The 20,299-nt window shown below is 49.6% G+C and overlaps 2 protein-coding genes across 2 annotated transcripts in view; one reads left to right on the top strand and one right to left on the bottom strand.

Moving 5' to 3' along the window:
• LOC122672170 overlaps positions 1–11,143 on the bottom strand; it is a 30,672-nt gene extending 19,529 nt beyond the window's left edge. The window contains exons 1-2 of the mRNA XM_043869669.1: positions 11,103–11,143; positions 8,094–8,727 (exon numbers count right to left, since the gene is read on the bottom strand). Coding sequence (XP_043725604.1) covers positions 8,094–8,727; positions 11,103–11,143 — 675 coding nt within the window. The remainder of the gene's footprint in view (positions 1–8,093; positions 8,728–11,102) is intronic.
• Positions 11,144–12,478: 1,335 nt separating this feature from the next.
• LOC122672171 lies at positions 12,479–13,243 on the top strand. Its single transcript, XM_043869670.1, has one exon. The coding sequence runs from the start codon at positions 12,479–12,481 to the stop codon at positions 13,241–13,243; it is 765 nt and encodes a 254-aa protein (XP_043725605.1).
• Positions 13,244–20,299: the final 7,056 nt, after the last annotated feature.

A 20,299-nucleotide genomic window follows, 5' to 3' on the forward strand; every position in this document is an offset into this window, starting at 1 on the left:
AGCCGCGGCATTCTCTTTTCTTGGTATTCGAGTCATCTCAAAGTGCTCGAGTTCGGCGATCAGATCTCAGGCTCAGCTCAGGTAAGCTACCATCCTTTCGCCTTTCGCCTCATAGTCTCCATTGACCTGGTTGACCACGAGTTGGGAGTCTCCTAGCACCTTTAACCGCTTTATGCCCATTGCTTTGCTGACTTGAAGTCCAGCTAGGAGGGCTTCATATTCAACCTCGTTGTTCGAGGCGGGAAACTTGAACCTCAGGGCATATTGGATCAGAAACCCTTCGGGGCTGATCAGTATTAGGCCGGCCCCGCTTCCTCCGGAGTTGCTTGAGCCGTCCACATTCATGGTCCAAGTCGGGTCGGTCTTAGCCCCAACCTCTTCTACTGTCTTTTCTTGAGGTCGGGCCCTATGTATTCGGCGATGAAGTTGGCAAGGGCTTGTCCTTTTATCGCCGTCCTCGGATGATAGCTTATATCGTATTCACTTAGCTCCATCGCCCAGGTGATCAGCCGTCCCGAGACGTCGGGTTTGTGCAATATCTTCTTGAGTGGCTGGTCGGTCAGTACCGCGATCGGATGAGCTTGGAAGTACGGCCTTAGTTTCCTTGCGGCCGTAACAAGAGCGAATGCTACTTTCTCAAACCCAGAGTATCTTGTCTCGGCATCGACAAGAACGTGGCTGATGTAATATATGGGCCTTTGAGTTCGACTTTATTCCCTAATCAACACCGCGCTGACCGCTACAGGGGTAGCGGCCAAATAAACTTGAAGCTCCTCTTTTGGCTCGGGTCGGCTGAGAAGAGGCGGGTTCTCCAAATATTTCTTCAACTCTTCAAAAGCTTCCTGGCATTCGTTCGACCATATAAAGTCCTTTGGGTTCCGGATATTCTTAAGGGCCTTAAAGAACGGTAGGCACTTGTCGCCCGATCTCGACATGAATCGTGCCAACGTCGCCACTCGTCCGTTTAGCCTCTGTACTTCTCGGATCGTCCTTGGAGGGCTCATCTCTTGGATGACCCTGATTTTTGCAGGATTGGCTTCGATGCCTCTGACGGAGACCATGAAGCCGAGGAACTTTCCCAAGGTCACGCCGAATGCACACTTGGCGGGGTTCAACTTCATTTGGTTCTTCCTCAATACGCCAAAGGCTTCTCCCAGGTCGGCCAAGTGGTGTTCGGCCTTCAAACTTTTCACCAACATGTCGTCCACGTAGACTTCCATGTTTTTTCTGATCTGCCTGCGGAATATATAGTTCACGAGGCGTTGGTATGTCGCTCCGGCGTTTTTCAATCCGAACGGCATGACCTTGTAACAAAAATTTTCTTGGTCAGTTCGGAATGCCGTGTATGACTCGTCCTCCTCATGCATCATGATTTGACTGTAGCCGGAATATGCGTCCATAAAACTCATCATCTCGTGACCTACTGTGGCGTCGATCAAGAGGTCAATTCGAGGTAGCGGGTACTCATCTTTTGGACAAGCCTTGTTGAGGTCGGTGTAGTCGACACACATTCTCCACTTCCCGTTCGGTTTAGGGACCCGGACGACGTTAGCCAACCAAGTCGGGAATTTTTCTTCTCGGATGAACCCTGAGCGGCGAAGCTTCTCCACCTCTTGTTTGATCGCGGTTTGTCAATCAAGTGCGTAGTTCCTTCTCTTCTGTCGAATTGGTTTTCGACCTGGGTCCACGTGGAGCCGGTGTTCGGCTATATGCTTGGGTATGCCCATCATGTCGGTGGCCGACCAGGCAAAGACATCAGTGTTTGCCTTTAAGAAGGCTCCGAGTTGATTCCTTTGATCTTCATTCAGTAATGATCCGAGCTAGACCACCTTTGCTGGGTCATCTTTGCTGAGATGAAATGGGGTCAGGTCTTCCACGGGTCGTCCTCTCCTCTCGATAAGCTCATCCCGCTGATTGCCATTCCTCGGACATTACCTTTGTTTTACTTGACAAAAGTAGCATAGCACTCCTGCGCCTTCTTCTGGTCACCTCGGACCTCGTCGACACCATTCTCGGTGGGGAACTTCATCTTCAAGTGTGTCGGGGAGATGATGGCTTGGAGAGCGGTCAATGAAGGACGGCCGAGTATGGCGTTGAAAGCCACTATCGACCGTACCACCATGAATTTGACTTGAATCGTCGCCTGGCATGGAGCTTACCCAATCGTGACCAGCAGGTCGATTGAGCCTTTGATGGTTGCGGCAGCTCCCGAGAACCCGTGAAGTGAGGTGCCTTCTGGCTTGAGCGCTTCATCGTCGAAGCCAAATTGTCGGTACGCTTCTAGTGACATAAGGTCCACGGATGCGCCGGTATCGACCAATACACGGTGGACGGGTCTGTTCGCAATTTCTACCTGCACCACTAAAGCATCATCATGAGGTAAACTTATACCTTCGAGGTCCGCCTCGGTGAAGGAGATCGTCGACACTGGCTTGAGCTTCTTGGTGGGCATCTCGGCAACTCCAATGAACCGTGCGTTTGCCTTAGCCTTTCGAGTCGTCTCTTGTCTGGGCCCTCCGAGGATAGTGTATATGGGGGCTCCCTTGTCACTGCTCGGCCCAGACCCGTCCTCTTTCTTCTCAGTTCGGACTTTATCTTCCTCTCGTTCGACTCGCCTATTGTCGGGCCTCGGCTTGGCTCTTTTTTGATCCCACTCTTCGGGCCGCCGACCCCCACGATCTTCTCGGCCTCCTTTGACATATCGCTTTAAATGGCCCACTTTTATCAGCTCTTCGATTTCTCTTTTCAGCTGGTAGCAATCCTCGGTGTTGTGACTGGTGTCTTTGTGGAATTGACAATATTTGTTGGGATTCTGAGATGACCCCGCTTGCATCGGTCGGGGTCGGCGGATGTACCCCCCGTCCTGTATTTGCATCAAGATCTCCTTGCACGAGGTATTCAGTGGAGTGTAGTCGGGGCTCCGAGCTCGGTCCGACCTGTCAGCTCGGTGATCCGTCCTGGGCCGTTTGTCTTCCCTACGGTCTTCTGTTGTCGGCCTTTTCTTGTCGGGCTAGCCTTCGTTTCCCTTTCGGGCCTGGAGGACCTCGGCCATATTTGCAAATTCATTGCATCTCTCTAAGAGTTCGGCCAGGTTTTTGGTCAGCTTCCAGGCCAAGTCCTTGATGAGGTCCATATCGGCTAATCCGTTGCTCATAGCCGTATGGGTCGTGGCCTCATCCAAATCCTTGATATCTAAGGATTCCTTGTTGAAGCAGGAGATGAATGCTCGGATCGACTCGTCGGGCCTTTGCTTCACACTGAGGAGGTTGACCGTTGTCTTCTTGTGTTTCATACTACTCTGGAAGCATGTGATGAATGCTCGACAGAGTTGAGCGAAGCTCTTTATAGAGTTCGGCAGCAACCAGGAGAACCATGAGGTCGCCGCGCCCTTGAGGGATGCGGGGAAGGCTCGATGAGAAATGATCTCGGTTTCGCCGTACATGGTCATCATCGCATTAAAGTAGTTGATGTGACCTGTCGGGTCGGTCGTCCCATCATATCGGTCGAACGGGGGAGGTTTGAACCCGTTTGGTAGCAGCGCGGTCATGATCTCAGGAGGATATGGGTGACGCCCGACCAACGAATAGGCGTCCGGGGTCGCTTGTTTCTTTAACCCCTCCACTTGCTCCTCCAAGTCTCGTAGCTGCCTCTCCAGCTCGGTTTCAGGTGCTCGGCCAACTGGCTCCTCGGCCCGTGGTCGATAGGGTCGGCCGTCCCGTTGTGGTTGGCCATTCTGGTCAGCTCGGTCCTCACCATCCTTCCTTGTTCTTCTTTCTTCCTGGAAGTTGGACCCACGGGGGCTCCCCTGCTGTTCTTCTCGGGTAGGCGAGCTTTGACGTTGGGGGTTATGTCGAGATCTTTCTCTTATTTTTGCAACGCGTTGTTCATTCGGTTCTTTCCCTTGTTCTCGGACTCTTCTCGGCTATTCGTCCTCTCTGAGCCATCCAGAAAATACCGACCTCCTCGCTACCGAGCCGGCTGGTTTGATTTCCTACCCTATTCGCGGGCTTTGGCGATGCTCTTTCTTATCCCATCGAGTGCCTCTACTAGGGCGCGAAGGTGGAGTTTTCTGACGAGATGGGTGTGAGGACGCGGCTCGGCTCAGCTCGGCCCTACGCCGGCCGCCATTTTGCTGTAAGTTCCTCTCTGTGTGGACCGGAGCTGGAGGGGGCGCGGCCAGTGGTTGGCCCATCAGCCTTCCTCGGGCCATCTGGTTCATGAAGGTGCGCAGCATCTCGTTGGTGTGGAGCATCTGCAACTGCAAGTCCATAACCTGTCGATTGTTTGCCGGGGCTTCGGGGTCCAAACTCTCCGGCTAGGGTGGCGGCGATGGTAGGCCCATCCCGTCCAAGCTTGGCTTGGCTTGTACCCGGCCAGCCGCGATCGTGATTAGCACACCTCCCCCATTCCCACCCTCTGGTGGGGGAATGGCGCCTGTGATGGGCTGCACACCCCCTGCCCGAGGGGGTCTTATGTTTATCCCCTGCCAAGAGGCTTCGGGGGGCGGTGGTCGCCTCGTCTGCTCAACGGGTTGTGGGTCGTCCGTGCGGGAAGTCGAGCCATGCTGCCCTGATCTCGTGTGCACCATTATTGTTTCTCTTAAAGTTGGTAGAAACGACGATGCTTACTGATGTCGTTCCCACAAACGGCGCCAAATCTGTTGCGTGTGAAAACCTTCGATGCCCGGTTCGCCCACGGATGAGCCTGCAAAAACCAAGCGATGAGCACAAGAGAGCCGGTGTGGCTCTGGCCTAGGACTCTCCGATGCTCAAGTCAGGTCTCCAATGCAACAGCGTAACAGCTAGTAAAAAGCCAGATGATCAATGGTGCTCCATACCTGGGTATTTATGGAGTGAGGAGGAGATGAGGCGGTTGGGAGAGTCCTAGTATGGTAGGAGTCATTCTTTCGGAAGGTTCTCTCGCATAGAGCGGAGTGGAGAGCCATTTTCGGGGTCGGACTCTTATTAAGGTAAGAGTCCATGTAGAGTGCAATTCCGTGTTGCTGGGATCATGGCTTGATCCTTATCCCGTGATTCTTGGGATGTGCTTACGTGGCCAGGAGATCCCCGGTGGGGCGTTATGGCGGCTTCAGAGGAGGAGGACTCGGCTTTGGAGGTCGGCTTAGGAGGGCGGCCTGATGGGTCAGCATTGGCCGTCACCTCATCCTGGGAGGTCGGCCTTGGCCGTCACCTCGACCTAGGAGGTCGGCCCGAGAGGTCAATCTCGGCAGTAAGCTCAGCCAGGAGTTTACGGCTGACCTGTATGAGCTCGGCCTTAGTCGCCGGCCAACTTGCGTGAGTCTGGCTCTGTCAAGTGACTTTTAGTGGAGATGGGGTCGGCCCGGTTTCCTGCTCGGCCAAACTCTGTTCTCGGATTGAGGTCGGGTCGACCCTGTGGCAGCCTCTGATAGGTGGGGTGTTTTATGCCTCATCAAAACCTCAATAAATTTCTCACCACAAGGTATTCCTATTTAGAATATGCAAGAACAATGCCAGTCCTCATCTTTGTTGTTTTCAGCTACTAAAATCCTCCTCCTAATTTTTTTTTGTGGTGAAATCCTCCTCCTAAAATTGACTCCTATAGTTTCTCCTTCATCATCCGTCATCCTCCCCATTCATAATGATCATAGAGTCTGTTCTTGAAGTCTTCCATGAGATACTTAGCTTTCAGTTCTTCTTTAGATCATTTGATGCAATTTGATTGCAACATTTTTATTTCTCAGATTACTTCTTCTGGTCAAGATGACTATTTGTTGATTAATATGGAGAGATTCTCTTATATAGATCATATTCTGAAGGGATTAGGGCATGGTAGTCCATGGAGATCAGTCGGGAACCCACAGTTCTTTACCAAATATCCCAGCCAGAAACTTCGATGTGACGGATTTCAGTGACGTTTTTGGTGGCCCTCTGCGGGTTTACGGGCCTTGATGCAATGGTAAGATTGCTTCATTGTGACTAAGTGGTCATGGGTTCGAGTTTTGAAATAGTCTCTCTGCGAAAGCAGGGTAAGGCTGCATACTTTATGATTCACCCCAGACCTCGCAGTGGCTGGGTACGCCCCTTTTAATGAGGGTGGGCCTTGATGCAACGGTAAGGTTGCTCCATTGTGACCAAATGTCACGGGTTTGAGTCTGGAAACAACCCCTCTGCGAAAGTAGGGGTAAGGCTGCGTACATTATGGGTCTATGACCCTCCCCAGACCTCACAGCGGTGGGAGCCTCATGCACTAGGTATGCCTTTTTTTATTTATTTGGTGACCTTATGAGGCGTTCTTCAGTCCATGAACTGCAGCATAGTGTTGGTGATACTTTGGATTCCTATGCGTATGGAGAAGAAAGAAGAGAACGAGAAGGAGAAGCAGTTACCTCTTGCAGTTCATGGTTTCCTCTGGTGATACTTAAAAATATTTGTGCGAAGAGAGAAGAGGGAGATTCTTTACCTTCGCTGCTCAGGTCGCCGATAGGGGAAGAACAATGGTGTTGCAGGTCTTCAACGGTAAGTAAATGAGGTTTCAAACATATGGGATGAGTTATATAAAGGGATATAATAGGGTTAAAATGGTCTTTTTCTTTTTATTTTTCAAAGTTTTAAGTTAACACCATTACTCAAACTAGGTGTGGTTGTTTAAATTTTCTTTTCTTGGCATCCAAACATAGTCTAAGGCTGCGTTTGGTAACGGTCTGAACAAAGAACGCCCGTTCTTGACTAGAAACGTTCTTTTACGTTCTTGGTCTAGAACGGCATTCTGAGACCGAAAATGACCGTTTGGTAACGTTCTCAAGAACGCTGTTCAGAACGAAAATGGTGTTTGGTAAAATCTGTTCTTCCCTATTTGATATTAATTACAATAATACCATTTCTTTATCAATTATAGCAAAAAAAGACTTGTAAAATCCTTTTCTCTTACCAACCTTAAAATATCTCATTAAAATAACCAAGTAAGTATAAAAAGATGTCAAATTTCAAAGATGCCATTAAAATTGGGTTCTTGAGTGGATTAGTAGTATAACTAACTATGCTATGAATAGTTGAATAAAGAGGGCCGTGGTGGACTCGAACCACCATCCTCTTGGAACATGCTCATGTTCCCAGTGCTCTACCAATTTGAGCTAAAGTCCCATCAAGTTGTCAATGAATTAACACAACAGATTAAACCAAATTATATTCTCCATTCTTTTGGATTCTAGAAAGCCAAGAGATTCCATAGACTGAATGATCTTAACTAACTGAAGCACTTGGCTATTTTGGACATGAGAAGTAAGGAAATTTTTTGTTTTTCAAAGAAAAGGCTATTAATACAAACAGAAAAATGGTGGTGCCAATGCCAGAACCTTTTGAAATTGGTCCTAAGAGATAACATAGATGGGCCCTGCTCTTACCTGCCATTCATTGCTTCCTTTCTCAGTAATTTCTGTCTTCCCCAATCCCCTGTCTCCTATGTGAGTGGAAAAAAGTAAAGGAAGAAAAGGTATGGAAATGAAAGTTGAATCAACTTATAATTTGAAGGGCAATCATATGATAGTGGAGAGTCAACTAATTCCAGTTCAAAACCCAAATCAGAGGAAGATCAGGTATGCCCATCATAAAAACTCAGTTGTGGATTGCTTTTTTTTTTTTTTGAATGTTTTATGGCTTAAACAAATGATGAATTGAAATGGAATTATAGTCAGATTCATAGGAATAATAGATAGTTTGGGCACAAAAAAACTAAGGATTAACTGCTAAAATAAAAAAAAACCCTAATTATCTGACTCTAGGTTCCCAAATGACACACTGTAATAAGCTTGGGGAGCAATTTCTCACAATTGTCTTCCACAAGAGAACTTAAAACAAAAATCAGGTCAGAACAGAACAACTAGCAGTTCAATATCACAGAACTCAACAAAGCAAATAGTAGAATGGCTGCAATGCATACATATGAAGGCACAAAGGGAAATAGAGTATATTGCTGCTACAACATAATAATTCAGTGATCATAATTCGATAAAAGTTGAGTACTAGGATTCCTAGCCCGTGAACCCTAAAAGATGAAAATAAAAAAGGTAAAAACAAAAATAAAACATAAACAAAGAAAAGAGAGACTTGAGCTACCTTGATCACATTTTGATGGTGGAGATGAGACAGATGAGTAACTTCTCTAGTGAACTGCTTGTCCAGCCGAGCTGCTATGGCTCCATTTTCGTCGTCATCAGGTGGGCTAAGAATCTTCATAGCAATAGGTTCATCCTTATAAATTCCATGGTAAATTCGACTGTGAGCTCCAATGGCAAACTTAAGCCCATAGAACAACTGAGAGAGATCAACCTTGAATTCTGCAGTAGTTTCCACCGCAGTGACCCTTCCTCCTCCATGATCAAAGTACTTCGTCCATGATGACTCCCATCGGCTATTCAATTTATCAGAAATCGAAGTTGACGACGACGAGGAATCCGATGCCCAAGTACGATGAGAATCTCTAGCGAAAATCTTCCTTGGAATCTTTCTATCGGGTTCTTTTCTTCGCGGGCCTGGAGTAGAAAATCTCCTCTTCTCAGATTGAGCTTCCTTAAATGAATCCGAGAGATTAGTGTCAGGAAGAGGAGATAAAGATCTGGTGGTCGGATTACGTTGCAACTGTCCGGTATGCACAGAATCACGATTAAGCCCCGAATTTAACTGCGAACCGTGATCCTGTTGGATGGAATGCCTCGATTTCAACCTGGGATCACGATTAAGCCCCAAATCTCTGCAACAGCTTTCTAATCTTCTTCAAAGCATAAAAAACTCCTTCAAATTCCAGGTCTCACAATCGGATTCCTGAGATAAAACCGTGTGTAACAGTATAGATTTGTCAAATCTGGGCTTTCCAAAACCATAAACGAACTTCACAAATAGAGATGACTGAGAGAGAGAGAGAGAGAGAGAGAGAGAGAGAGAGAGAGAGAGAGAGAGAGAGAGAGAGAGAGAGAGAGAGATGAGAGAGTGGTTTGAAGTTCTTACCTTGAAGCCGCAGTTGCAGGTAGAGGTCTCCCCCTCAGCTGTTGCTTCTCTTCCCCTTCTCTTCCCAACGTTTGATTGCAAGGAGCCTTCTCCAACTTCACGGGTTTTCACGGGTTTTCATCGATTTTAGATCGTCTAATCGTTCTCGTTCTTTACAGACCGTCTCTCTGCAAAGAACATTTTTTGGTGCTCAACAGCGCCGGTTCGTTCTAAAAGAACGAAAAAATGAACCGCAAAATCAAACACTTTTTCATGTTTTTTTGTTCTTTTTGAACAAAAGAACTGTTCAGAACGTTGTTCTGAACGTTACCAAACACACTCTAAGGGTTAGAGTATCTATAAAGAACCATTGTTAAGGTACTTATGAGAAGCCCATTTTACCCTTGAGTCTCTACTTCATTAAGAAAGTCCAGGACTTTGAACCAGAATTTACTTATTTAGTTTGATTTACATGTTATTTTCATGCCAGGCTATGTTAGATGAAAAATTGCTTAATTTTTTTTTTTAAAAAAAAGCTAAACCCAATTAAGATATAAAGAATTAAGAGTGAGTATCTCAACCATTTATTTCTAAGGGTAAGCTTCAGTCAGTCAAGATCTTCAAAGTCCACTCAGTCTTTTTTCCCAATAGAATAGGAGGTTTCCTCTGTGTTCCTAACTAATTCAGTTCTGGCAACTACACATTCAAGGCTTTGGACATACCCAGAAGCCTCTTACCCTGAATTGAAGATGGCTGGCTACCTATGGTACCGTCCACCGTTTGTCAACCTCCTCAAGTTATGCTACTACTTAACCCGAAATGCAGGCAGACACAACACGCAAGCAACAAAGCGAATTCAGTCTCCTATGGTGTTGAAATTTGTGTTTTGAAAAGTGTTTTTCAAAGATTCCATTAGAAATGTCTTTTTGAAATGTTAATGTTTCAAATATGAAAAAACTCATTCCCTCCACTTTTGGTTTATTTGGAACACTTTATGTTTGTGTGTATGGTGACTTGAACTATGGACCTCTTGTGTAAACTTGTAAGGAAACCTGGAAAGGCTTGAGAACCTCTTCAAGTTTAGTCCCACATTGCTTACGGACAAGTGGAATGGTGAGGTAATAAGAGTTCATGTAGCTTACAAGGAACATAGGGTTCTAAGGGAAGTCTCCCTTGTCCCATGTGTGAGGTTGGGGTCCGGGATGCTTTTCACACATGCGCGCCGAGCCGGCCCAGGCCGTGGTCAAGGCCAAGGTGGGGTGGGGCTGGTGTGGATGTGGTCAAAGATGGTAAAAGAGATACATGCACCACATACATGAGCCCTTATCCGAATAGGCATCATGCACATGCATTGTTGTACGTATAGACACATGTATATACATGCATCCATACGTAGGGACATGGTATGTACACATACCTATATGTAGAGGGCTCTATATATGGGGGTGTACATGTACAAGTGTGTAAAGACACAACCCATACGTACAGTGTTCTCTCTGCATTCTATTTGTATTGCTTTCTTCTTCTTTCCTTCCTGATTGTTGAGTAAATACCTTCGGATACTCCGTATTGTAATCACTTTTGGGTGTTGTCAATAGTGATTGAAGTGGTTTTATCTTGGTGGTAGAACGCCAAGGTCAACCCGGATCTGCATGTATAGGGGGTGTACAACACCTTAAGGAAAATACTCTTTGTACGATTCCACTTGTGTTACTGTTTGCTACTTTGAAAGAAACAAGAAGACTGTCATTATGGTTGATACAACATAAAATCACCTCACCAATCAGAAGCCGCCACGTGGCCGAGTCGGGGTCACCCCAAGAAATGAACCGAGCTGAATCAGAAACTGGGCCAACCTGGTCTACGTCAAGTCGTATGTCTGGGCCGAGCACTTTGCTGAGCCCGCGACACATCACCCATGTCGACCTCCTTGGCCAAGCATACACAGGACGTCCTAGGCCGAGGTGACTGACGAGATCGACCTCCCATGGCCGACCTCCATAGCCGAGCCCTCCACCAAGGTCATCACAACAGCCTGCCAGGAATCGCGGAGCCACGTCAGCACCACCCGAGTATCCTGAGATAAGGATCGAGCCACGATCCCTACACGATATTGAATCACGCTCCCATTAGGACTCTTACCTTAACAGGAGTCCAACCCCAAAAATGTCTCTCCACTCCATTGTACATGGAAGAGTCTTCCACGAGAAGAACTCCTCCAACCGCCTTATCTCCCTCTATAAATACCCAGGTATGGAGCACAATCTCACAACTTACTTTCACTAGCTGTTACGCTATCGCATTGGAGACCTAACTTGAGCGTCGAAGATTCCTAGGCCGGAGCCACACTGGCTCTCTTGTGCTCACTCGATTTTTTGCAGGCTCATCCATGGGCGAACCGGGCACCGGAGGTTTCCACACGCAATAGATTTGGCGCCGTCTATGGGAACGACGTCAGCAAGTCATCATCGTTTCTACCAACTTCATGAGCAGCAACAATGGTGCACACGAGATCAGGTCAACATGGCTCAACTTTCTGTGGGGATGAGCTGCAGCCTGATAGGCAGGTGAGACACTCGCCACCTCCTAAGACGTCACGATTAGGTGCGACTGGAAGACCTCTGTGAGGTGGAACTGCACAACGGAGTGTAGGAATCGCGGCTGATCCGCTCCCACCACCGATGGGTGAGAATAGTGGGAGGGTGGAGGATGCGATGGCCGGGGAAGGGCGCCCCCAGGCTGAGCCTAACCCGGATGGGCTGACCTTGTCGCTGCCGTCGCCTTTGTCGGCTAACTTGGACCCCGAAGCTCTGGTAAACAATTGGCAAGTTATGGACTTGCAGCTGCAAATGCTCCACACCAACGAGATGTTGCGCACCTTCATGACCCAGATGGCTCAGGGCGGGCTAATGGGTCTGCCACCGGTCGCACCTCCGCGGGCACCCACGCGTGTCATAGAAGATCCACGACAGTACGGTGATTGACAGAGGGCCGAGCTTAGCCAAGCCACATCATCCCATCCCCGAGGCCGAAGAACTCCTCCTCCACAACTAAGTGGGGGTAATCGACGAGATGAGCTAGGACATCATCGAACCCCGAGGGCCGCAGAGGACATCGAGCCAGCAGGGTCAGCTGCGCGGAGATCGATCTTTTCTGGATTACTCGGTGATGACGAAGGACAGAGGAGACACCAAGACCGGCGTGTAGAGCCCTAAGGGCAACGTGCTACAAGAGAAGAAGAAGATTCTTGCCGTAGCTCCCGGCGACAAAGTCCACTTCGCCAAAGAGATGGACGAAGGAGCCCACATGAGTCTGACCATAGAAATGGCGGGCGCGTGGGGAGGAGTGATGTGGTCTGAGGTGAACATAATGGCAAGCCTCATCAACGCGAGCGAGAGGATTAGGATGGCCGACCTCATCAGGATAAGCTGGCCGACCAGAATGGCCGACTTCAGCAAGAAAAAGTGCAAGATCCCATCTGAGCTGAGGAGCAAAATGGCCAAGCTCCAGAGTCTAAAATGGAGAAAAGGCTAAGGGAGCTGACCGAGCAAGTTGAAGGGCTTAAGAAACAAGCCACCCCGGATGCTTACTCACTGGTCGGGCGTCACCCCTATCCGCTTGAGATCATGACAACACCGCTTCCGATAGGGTTCAAGCCACCTCCCTTTGATCGGTATGATGGGACTACCAACCCGACCGACCACATCAACTACTTCAACGCAATGATGACCATGTACGGTGGGACAGAGATTGTTTCTTGCCGAGCTTTCCCCTCGTCCCGAATGGGTGCGACAACTTCTTGGTTCTCTTGGCTACCACCAAACTCTATTACAAGCTTTGCCCAACTTTGTCGAGCCTTCGTCACGCGTTTCCAAAGTAGCATGAAGCATAAGAAGATGACAGTGAACCTCTTCAGCGTGAAGCAGAGGTCGGACGAGTTGATCCGGTCGTACGTCTCTTGGGTCAACAAAGAATCCCTAGATGTTAGGGACCTGGATGAAGCCACAGCTCACACCGCGATGAGCAATGGACTTGCACATGAGGACCTGATCAAGGACCTGGCTCAAAAATCGACCAAAAGTATGGCCGAGCTCCTTGACAGCTGTAACAAGTTCTCAAACATGGAAGACGTCCTCCAAGCACGCAAGGGGAAAGAAAGCAAAAGTGAGAAGAAGAGGTCATCCACTGGCGACCGAAAAGATGAGAAGAGGACCCGGACTGATTGTCGATCTAAAAGGGCTGACCGAGCTCGAAGTCCCAACTACACTCCCTTGAATGCGTAGCAGAAGGAGATCCTGATGCAAATTCAAGACGGTGGATACATCCACTAACCTCGCCCAATGCAAGTCGGCTCATCCCGAAACCCGAACAAGTATTGCCTGTTCCATAAGGACAATGACCATGACACTGAAGACTACTATCAGCTGAAATGAGAAATCGAAGAGCTGATCAAAGCAGGGCATTTGAAGAAGTATATTAAAGGCAACCGGGAAGAAAGGGTTAGTCACCGAAACGACGACCGTGACCAGAGGAAAATTGAGCCGAAGTCAGATGGTCAAGCAAAACAAAGGCAATGTCCAAGGAATGGCAATGTGCTTCGAGCACCTCCCTGAGGATCAACGGGATGAGCTCACCGAAAGGAGAGGACGACCCGTGGAAGACCTGACCCCATTCCCCCTCAGCGAGGAAGACCCAACAAAGGTGGTCCAGCTCAGATCATTGCTGAGCGAGGATCCAAGGAATCAGCTTGGAAACTTCTTAAAGGCAAACACCGATGTCTTTGCCTGGTTGGCTGCCCACATGTCGGGCATACCGAGGCATATAGCCGAGCATCGACTCCACGTGGATCAGAGCTGAAAGCCGATCTAGCAGAAGAGAAGGAACTACGCCCTTGATCAGCAAGCCGCGATCAAAGAAGAGGTGGAGAAGCTTCGCCGATTAGGGTTCATTCGAGAACAAAAATTCTCGACTTGATTAGCTAACGTCATCATGGTCCCTAAGCCGGATAGGAAGTGGAGAATGTGTGTCGACTACACTGACCTCAACAAGGCTTGTCCGAAAGATGAGTACCCGCTACCTCGGATCGACCTCTTGATCGATGCCACTACTGGGCACGAAATGCTAAGCTTCATGGACGCATACTCCGGCTATAACTAAATCATGATGCATGTGGAGGATGAGTCATACACGACATTCCGAACTGACCAAGAAAATTTTTGCTACAAGGTCATGTCGTTCGGATTGAAGAACGCCGGAGCGACATACCAGCGGCTCGTAAACTATATATTCCGCGAGCAGATTGGAAGAAACATGGAAGTCTACGTAGACGACATATTAGTAAAGAGCTTGAAGGCCGAGCACCACTTGGCCGACCTAGAAGAGGCCTTTGGCTTATTGAGGAAGAACTAAATGAAACTGAACCCCGCTAAGTGTGCATTCGGCGTGACTTTGGGAAAGTTCCTTGGCTTCATAGTCTCTGTCAGAGGCATCGAAGCCAATCCGGTAAAAATCAAGGTCATCCAAGAGATGAGCCCTCCAAGGACGATCCAAGAAGTACAAAGGATAAACGGGCGAGTGGCGGTGTTGGCACGATTCATGTCGAGGTCGGGTGACAAGTGCCTGCCGTTCTTCAAGGCCCTCAAGAACATCCGAAACCCGAAGGACTTTGTCTGGTCGGATGAGTGCCAACAAGCTTTTGAAGAGCTGAAGAAATACTTGGAGAACCCGCCTCTTCTCAGCCGACCCGAGCCAAAAGAGGAGCTTCAAGTTTACTTAGCTGCCACCCCGGTGGCGGTCAGTGCGGTGTTGGTTAGGGAAGAAGGCCGAGCTCAGAAGCCTATATACTACATCAGCCATGTTCTTGTTGATGCTGAGACGAGATACTCCAAGTTCGAGAAGATAGCGTTCACCCTTGTCACAGCCGTGAGAAGGCTAAGGCAATATTTTCAAGCTCATCCGATATCAGTGCTGACCGACCAGCCTCTTAAGAAGATATTGCACAAGCCCGACGTATCAGGTCGATTGATCACCTGGGCGGTCGAGCTGAGTGAGTATGACATAAGCTATAGCCCGAGGACTGCGATCAAAGGACAAGCCCTTGTTGACTTCGTCGCCGAGTGCACAATGCCCGACCTCGGGGCGAGGAAGAGAAGATAGCAGAAGAAGTCAATACAGAAGCTTAGGCCGACCCGACCTGGACCATGAACGTTGACAGCTCTAGCAACCCCGGGGGAAGCGGGGCAGGGCTGATCCTGGTGAGCCCCGAGGGCTTTCACGTCCAATATGCCCTAAGGTTCAAGTTCTCAGCCTCAAACAATGAGGCTTAGTATGAGACCCTCCTGGTCGGACTCCGAGCCAGCAGAGCCATAGGCATAAAGCGATTGAAGGTGCGAGGAGACTCTCAACTCGTGGTCAACCAGGTCAATGGAGACTATGAGGTGAAAGATGAAAGGATGATAGCTTACCTGAATCGAGCACGAGATCTGATCTCTGAGCTTGAGCACTTTGAGGTGACCCGAGTATCGAGAAAGGAGAATGCGGTGGCAGAATCCTTGTCAAAGTTGGCCGAGGCTGACCTCCAACATCTGAGCCGATCAGTGTATATAGAAATCCTAGAGAGGCCCTCATTACAGGAGGAAAGCGTCAAACACATTGCGGAGGATGGGCCGACCTGGATGGACCCCATTGTCAACTACTTGGAGAATGACCAACTCCCGGAGAATTGAGATGAAGCAAGGAAAGTCAAAATCCGAGCTGCCAAGTACACCATGATCAACGGGGTGCTCTACAAGAAAGCCATCTCAGCGCCACTCCTCCGATGTCTCGGTCCGAAGGGAGTCGAGTATGCCTTAGCCGAAGTACATGAAGGAATATGCGGAAGCCACATTGGTGGCCGAGCTTTGGCATACAAGATACTACGACAGGGATTTTATTGGCCGAGAATGCAAGAAGAGGCCATGAAGTATGTGAAGACATGCGAGAAGTGTCAGCTCTTTGCACCAGTGCTGAGCCGACCTGCAACAAAGCTGACCCCAATGCTGAGCCCGATCCCTTTTGCTATGTGGGGGATGGATATTCTCGGGGATTTCACCCCAGCATCAGGGAATCGAAAGTATGTGGTCGTGGCAATCGACTACTTCACCAAGTGGGTCAAGGCTGAGCCTCTGGCAACCATCACCGAGAAGAGCATGGAAAAGTTCTTCCGAGATAAGGTCATCTACTGGTTCGGACTACCAAAAGTGCCCATCACGGACAATGGCGCGTAATTCAACAACCTGGCCTTTCGAGAGTTCTGCGAGCACTTCTATATTGACTTCCGACTAGTCTCTGTGGCTCATCCACAAGCAAATGGACAAGTAGAAGTGTCCAACCGAACATTACTCGCCGGCATCAAGAGAAGGTTGGATGAGGCCAAAGGAAGATGGGTGGAAGAGCTCCCAAGTGTCCTATGGGCATATAGGACGACTGTAAGAATGCCAACTGGGGAGAGCCCTTTTTGGCTAGCATATGGGACCGAGGCCCTCACCCTAGTCGAGGTCATGGCATTGTCATACTGAGTGCTCAATTTCAATGAGAAGACCTATGAAGATGGGCTGAGAGCCAGCCTTGATTTCCTTGACGAAGTTCAAGAAAATGCCCTACTCCGGAATACAACATACCAACAGAGGACGGCAAAGTACTATGACTCAAGGGTAAAAGAACGGCACTTTCGTCAAGGGGACCTAATCCTCAGAAAGCTCAGTGCGTCCCAGCCAAGGCAGCAAGGAAAGTTAGCACCAAATTGGGAAGGCCCGTACATAGTCTCCAAGCAAATTCGCTCAGGGACGTATGCTTGCAGACTCCGGGGGGCAAGAAGGTACTGAGACCTTGGAACTCGGAAAATTTGAAGAATTTTTTTCAGTAATTTCCTTAAGTATTCTACTTGACACGGTTTATGATGAGCATATTTGTATTCGACTTCGGCCCCGACGTTTGATTCGATAAAACAAAGTCTCTCTCCACCACTTAGCGTATTTTCAAGCTCCAAAATTAAGTCGTAAGACCGGTCCTCATAGACCTGGCCGACCTAGAGGACCGACCCTCATAGGTCGGCAACCAAGTCTTAAGATCGTTCCTCATAGACCTGGTCGACCTCGAAGACCGACCCTCATAGGTCGGCAACCAAGTTGTAAGACCGGTCCTCATAGACCTGGCTGACCTCGAGTTCTAAGACCAGTCCTCATACACTGGCCGACGTCTAAACCAACAACTACAAAAGTGCATTACGGCCAAGCTAAACGAAAACTAAAGATCAAGTAAAATATCTAAGGCATTGGGCTCGGCCATAGCGTCAGATCGGCAGCATAGCCACTCAAATGGTATTCGACCTGAGCTGACGTATGGCGTCCATGCTATCAGGCCGGCCGTCCTTGAGCTCGGCTACAAGACCGGGTCGGCAGCTCAATCTTAACATTCAAAACTATAAGGAAAAGGAAAATAAGCAATTACCGAGCTAAAACACTTAGATAATTTGGAGAAAAAGAGATTTTCATTCATTGCAAGCCGACTGTTCGGTATGGTTACAAAAGTGGGTAGCTCGGCCCAGCAAAAAAAAAAAAAAACAAACTTTACATTTCACTCTCCTCGGCAGTGTTCTTAGAAGCAACCTCGGTGACCTCCACAATAGTGTGCTCGACAAGGAGGTCTTGGGGCTCAGCACCAAGGGCGAGGGGATCGGCCTGCATAGGGTCCTTGGTTAGCAGAGCCTGTGTGACCTCGACGCCCTCCTCATCTCCCAACTCCTTAGCCACAGTGGTTGCATCATCGTCAAAGCGCGAGAGATTGAGATTGGGATAGGTGGCCTTGATCTCGACCAAGAGATCAGCCCGGCCTGCCTCGAAACCATCAGCATAAGGAGGCTTCCTGATCTCATGGCATATGTCAGCGTACTCCTTTGATAGGAAGTAGTCATTGATCGCCTCGTCCTGAGCCAGAGCCAGGTCCTCCTTGGCCTTCTCCAGCTGAGCTTGCAGAGCCTTGACTTTCTCCTCTGCCTGGTCACCTCGGCCTTAAAGCCCTTCACCTCAGCCTCGTCGGCAGTGAGCTTCTCTTGAGTCTCCCGATGCCTCTGAACGGCCTCCTGAGCATCCTGCTAAGCCTTTTTACACTGGACGCCCAGGGAGTGGTTCTCGGTCAAGAGCCGCTCAAAATGGAGCATGGTCTCCACTGCCTTAGCAAAGACCTGCAAGAAAGCATCCGAACAAAGGTCAGGTCAGACTCCACAGGTCGGATCCAGTCACAAGAGCCGAACAGAAAACTTACCATGATAAAATCCTGGAACAGAGTAGAGAGGAGCTCGGGGTCGGACAGAGCCTCGAGCTTCTCCCTGTCGGTCGGGAGCCGACCCGCGTCCAGCTGCTCCTTGGCATGTACGGCCGATGTCAAAGCCGAGTCCCCTAGGAAGAGGTGCTAGGTCGGCCTCAGCGAAACATTGTTGGCCGAGGCCCTCCCCAGGATGTATCGGGAGATGTCGGGGGGGTGAGGCCACGGGCGGAGGACCACCACCCGACAGATTAACCGAGAGCTTCTGGCGTTTGATGTCCATCGGCGGGCTCAGCTCGCCCTTTCGACCCTTCCCTCTTCGGGAGGGGCTTAGCGGGGCTCTATCCTTCTCGGCCTCGAGGTCGACCACCGCGTCAGCTGGGCTCAACAGCGTCGCCTTGCCCTTCTGCGCCTTGGAAGACTCACCTCGAGGTTTCTTCGTGGCGTTCTTCCTCCTTCTCTCCGCAATGGTCTCGGCCCTGAGCCGAGCTGAATCCATTGGGGGAATATGGCCGATCACTGCAAGAAAGATAAAACATTAGATGCATACCAAAAAAGAAAGAAGACTAAGCAAATGGGTCAGCTCGGGCGACAGAAAATGGCTTAGCTCGGGCTCCTACCAGGGGTCATATTCCACCTTTGAAGGAACCCCTCATTCTGAAGCTGGAGGACGTCGAAGGGCTGACGCTGGAGGATCAGGTCGAGCGAGGTCAGCTCGTTCTCGGTCAAGGGCAATACCCTGTTGACGTAGTTCAAGTGGATCTCCCTCCACTCGGCTCGGAGAGGGCTGTTTGGAATGGAAGCAAAGAAAAAACAAGGCTTCCAATACTTATTGAAGCTCGGTGTACCAACCAAAAACTTGTGGCCGCCCAGGGCTGCACTCTTCCCAGATCGGCGGGTGAAATAGTACCACCCCTTCTCTGGCGACTTCTTCAAGAAAAAGAGCCGAAAGAAAAGCGCTATGCTTGCACCTCGGCCCATCTCGCAAAACAGGGCGTAGAAACCATACACGGCCAGCCAAGAGTTTGGCACCAGCTGACCTGGGGACAGGTGGAAGTGGTCCAAGATCTGGTCCACCAGGTCGAGCACGGGGAGCCTGAACGCATACTTGAAGGGCAGCTCGTACAAAGCCACCTCGCCGGGCCTGATATAGCAGGCCATCTCCCCTAGGTTGGGAGCTCGGAGCTGGATGTTCTCGGGGATGGCATAGGTCGTCTTGAGGTGGTTGAGGTCGGCATCAGTGATCGTGCTCGGGACGGTGCCTACACTCCCTTCTTCGAGTTCAGGGGCGTCAGCGGATGAGCTGACCGAACCAACCCCCACTTTTGAAGCATTGTCCTCACTTGACTCCTCATCATCGGATGAGGATGATCCGGAGCTCTCGGCTCGGTCTTCAGGAATTGGTTGGGCCTCGAGGCTGGACTCCAGAGGCAACGAAAGCTCGGCAACTTCAGCCTGACGAGGCTCCCCTACACCGGGCTCGTCCGAAGTCGACCCCAACAAGTCTATTATGGGAGAACGAGCTGGGAGCTCTCGGCTCGGACTCGCGCCCTCTGCTGCCTCGACGAGTAGCTCGCCCATATGACTACTACCAACTGACATACTGGGCGGAGAGGACTTACTGGTTGAAGAAGAGCTGAAGACGACCTGAACACGAATGAAGCAAAAGCAGAGCTGAGCACGAACTGGAAAACACCGAGCACTGTAGAGCTGGGAAATCCGAGCTAGCTGAGCAGTCAACAACTTGAAGCAGTGATGAATGAACAGGGAGGAGTCACCTATTTATAACTCTTGGGCTGAACTGATCCAACGGCCAAGGAGAGCTCAGCACGATTCAACGGTCCAGATCAAAAGACGATTCAAATTCCAGAGCTCATTTATGGCGATAGATGACGGGGAGCTGGCAGCTCAACTGTCAGACCGTACAATGTCATGTCGCCGACAAAGTAAGGTCAGCTCGACCACAAGAGGAACCAACCGAGCTGACCAGAAAACTTCATTCATCAGCGCTGGACCGACCCTTGATGAGTGGGGGGGCC

Source organism: Telopea speciosissima, chromosome 8 (genome assembly GCF_018873765.1).
Source record: "Telopea speciosissima isolate NSW1024214 ecotype Mountain lineage chromosome 8, Tspe_v1, whole genome shotgun sequence".
NCBI classification, from domain to species: Eukaryota; Viridiplantae; Streptophyta; class Magnoliopsida; order Proteales; family Proteaceae; genus Telopea; species Telopea speciosissima.

Bases quoted from the DNA above. Each gene is read 5' to 3' on its own strand.
- LOC122672171 (XM_043869670.1), top strand. From the start codon at position 12,479: ATGGAGAAAAGGCTAAGGGAGCTGACCGAGCAAGTTGAAGGGCTTAAG.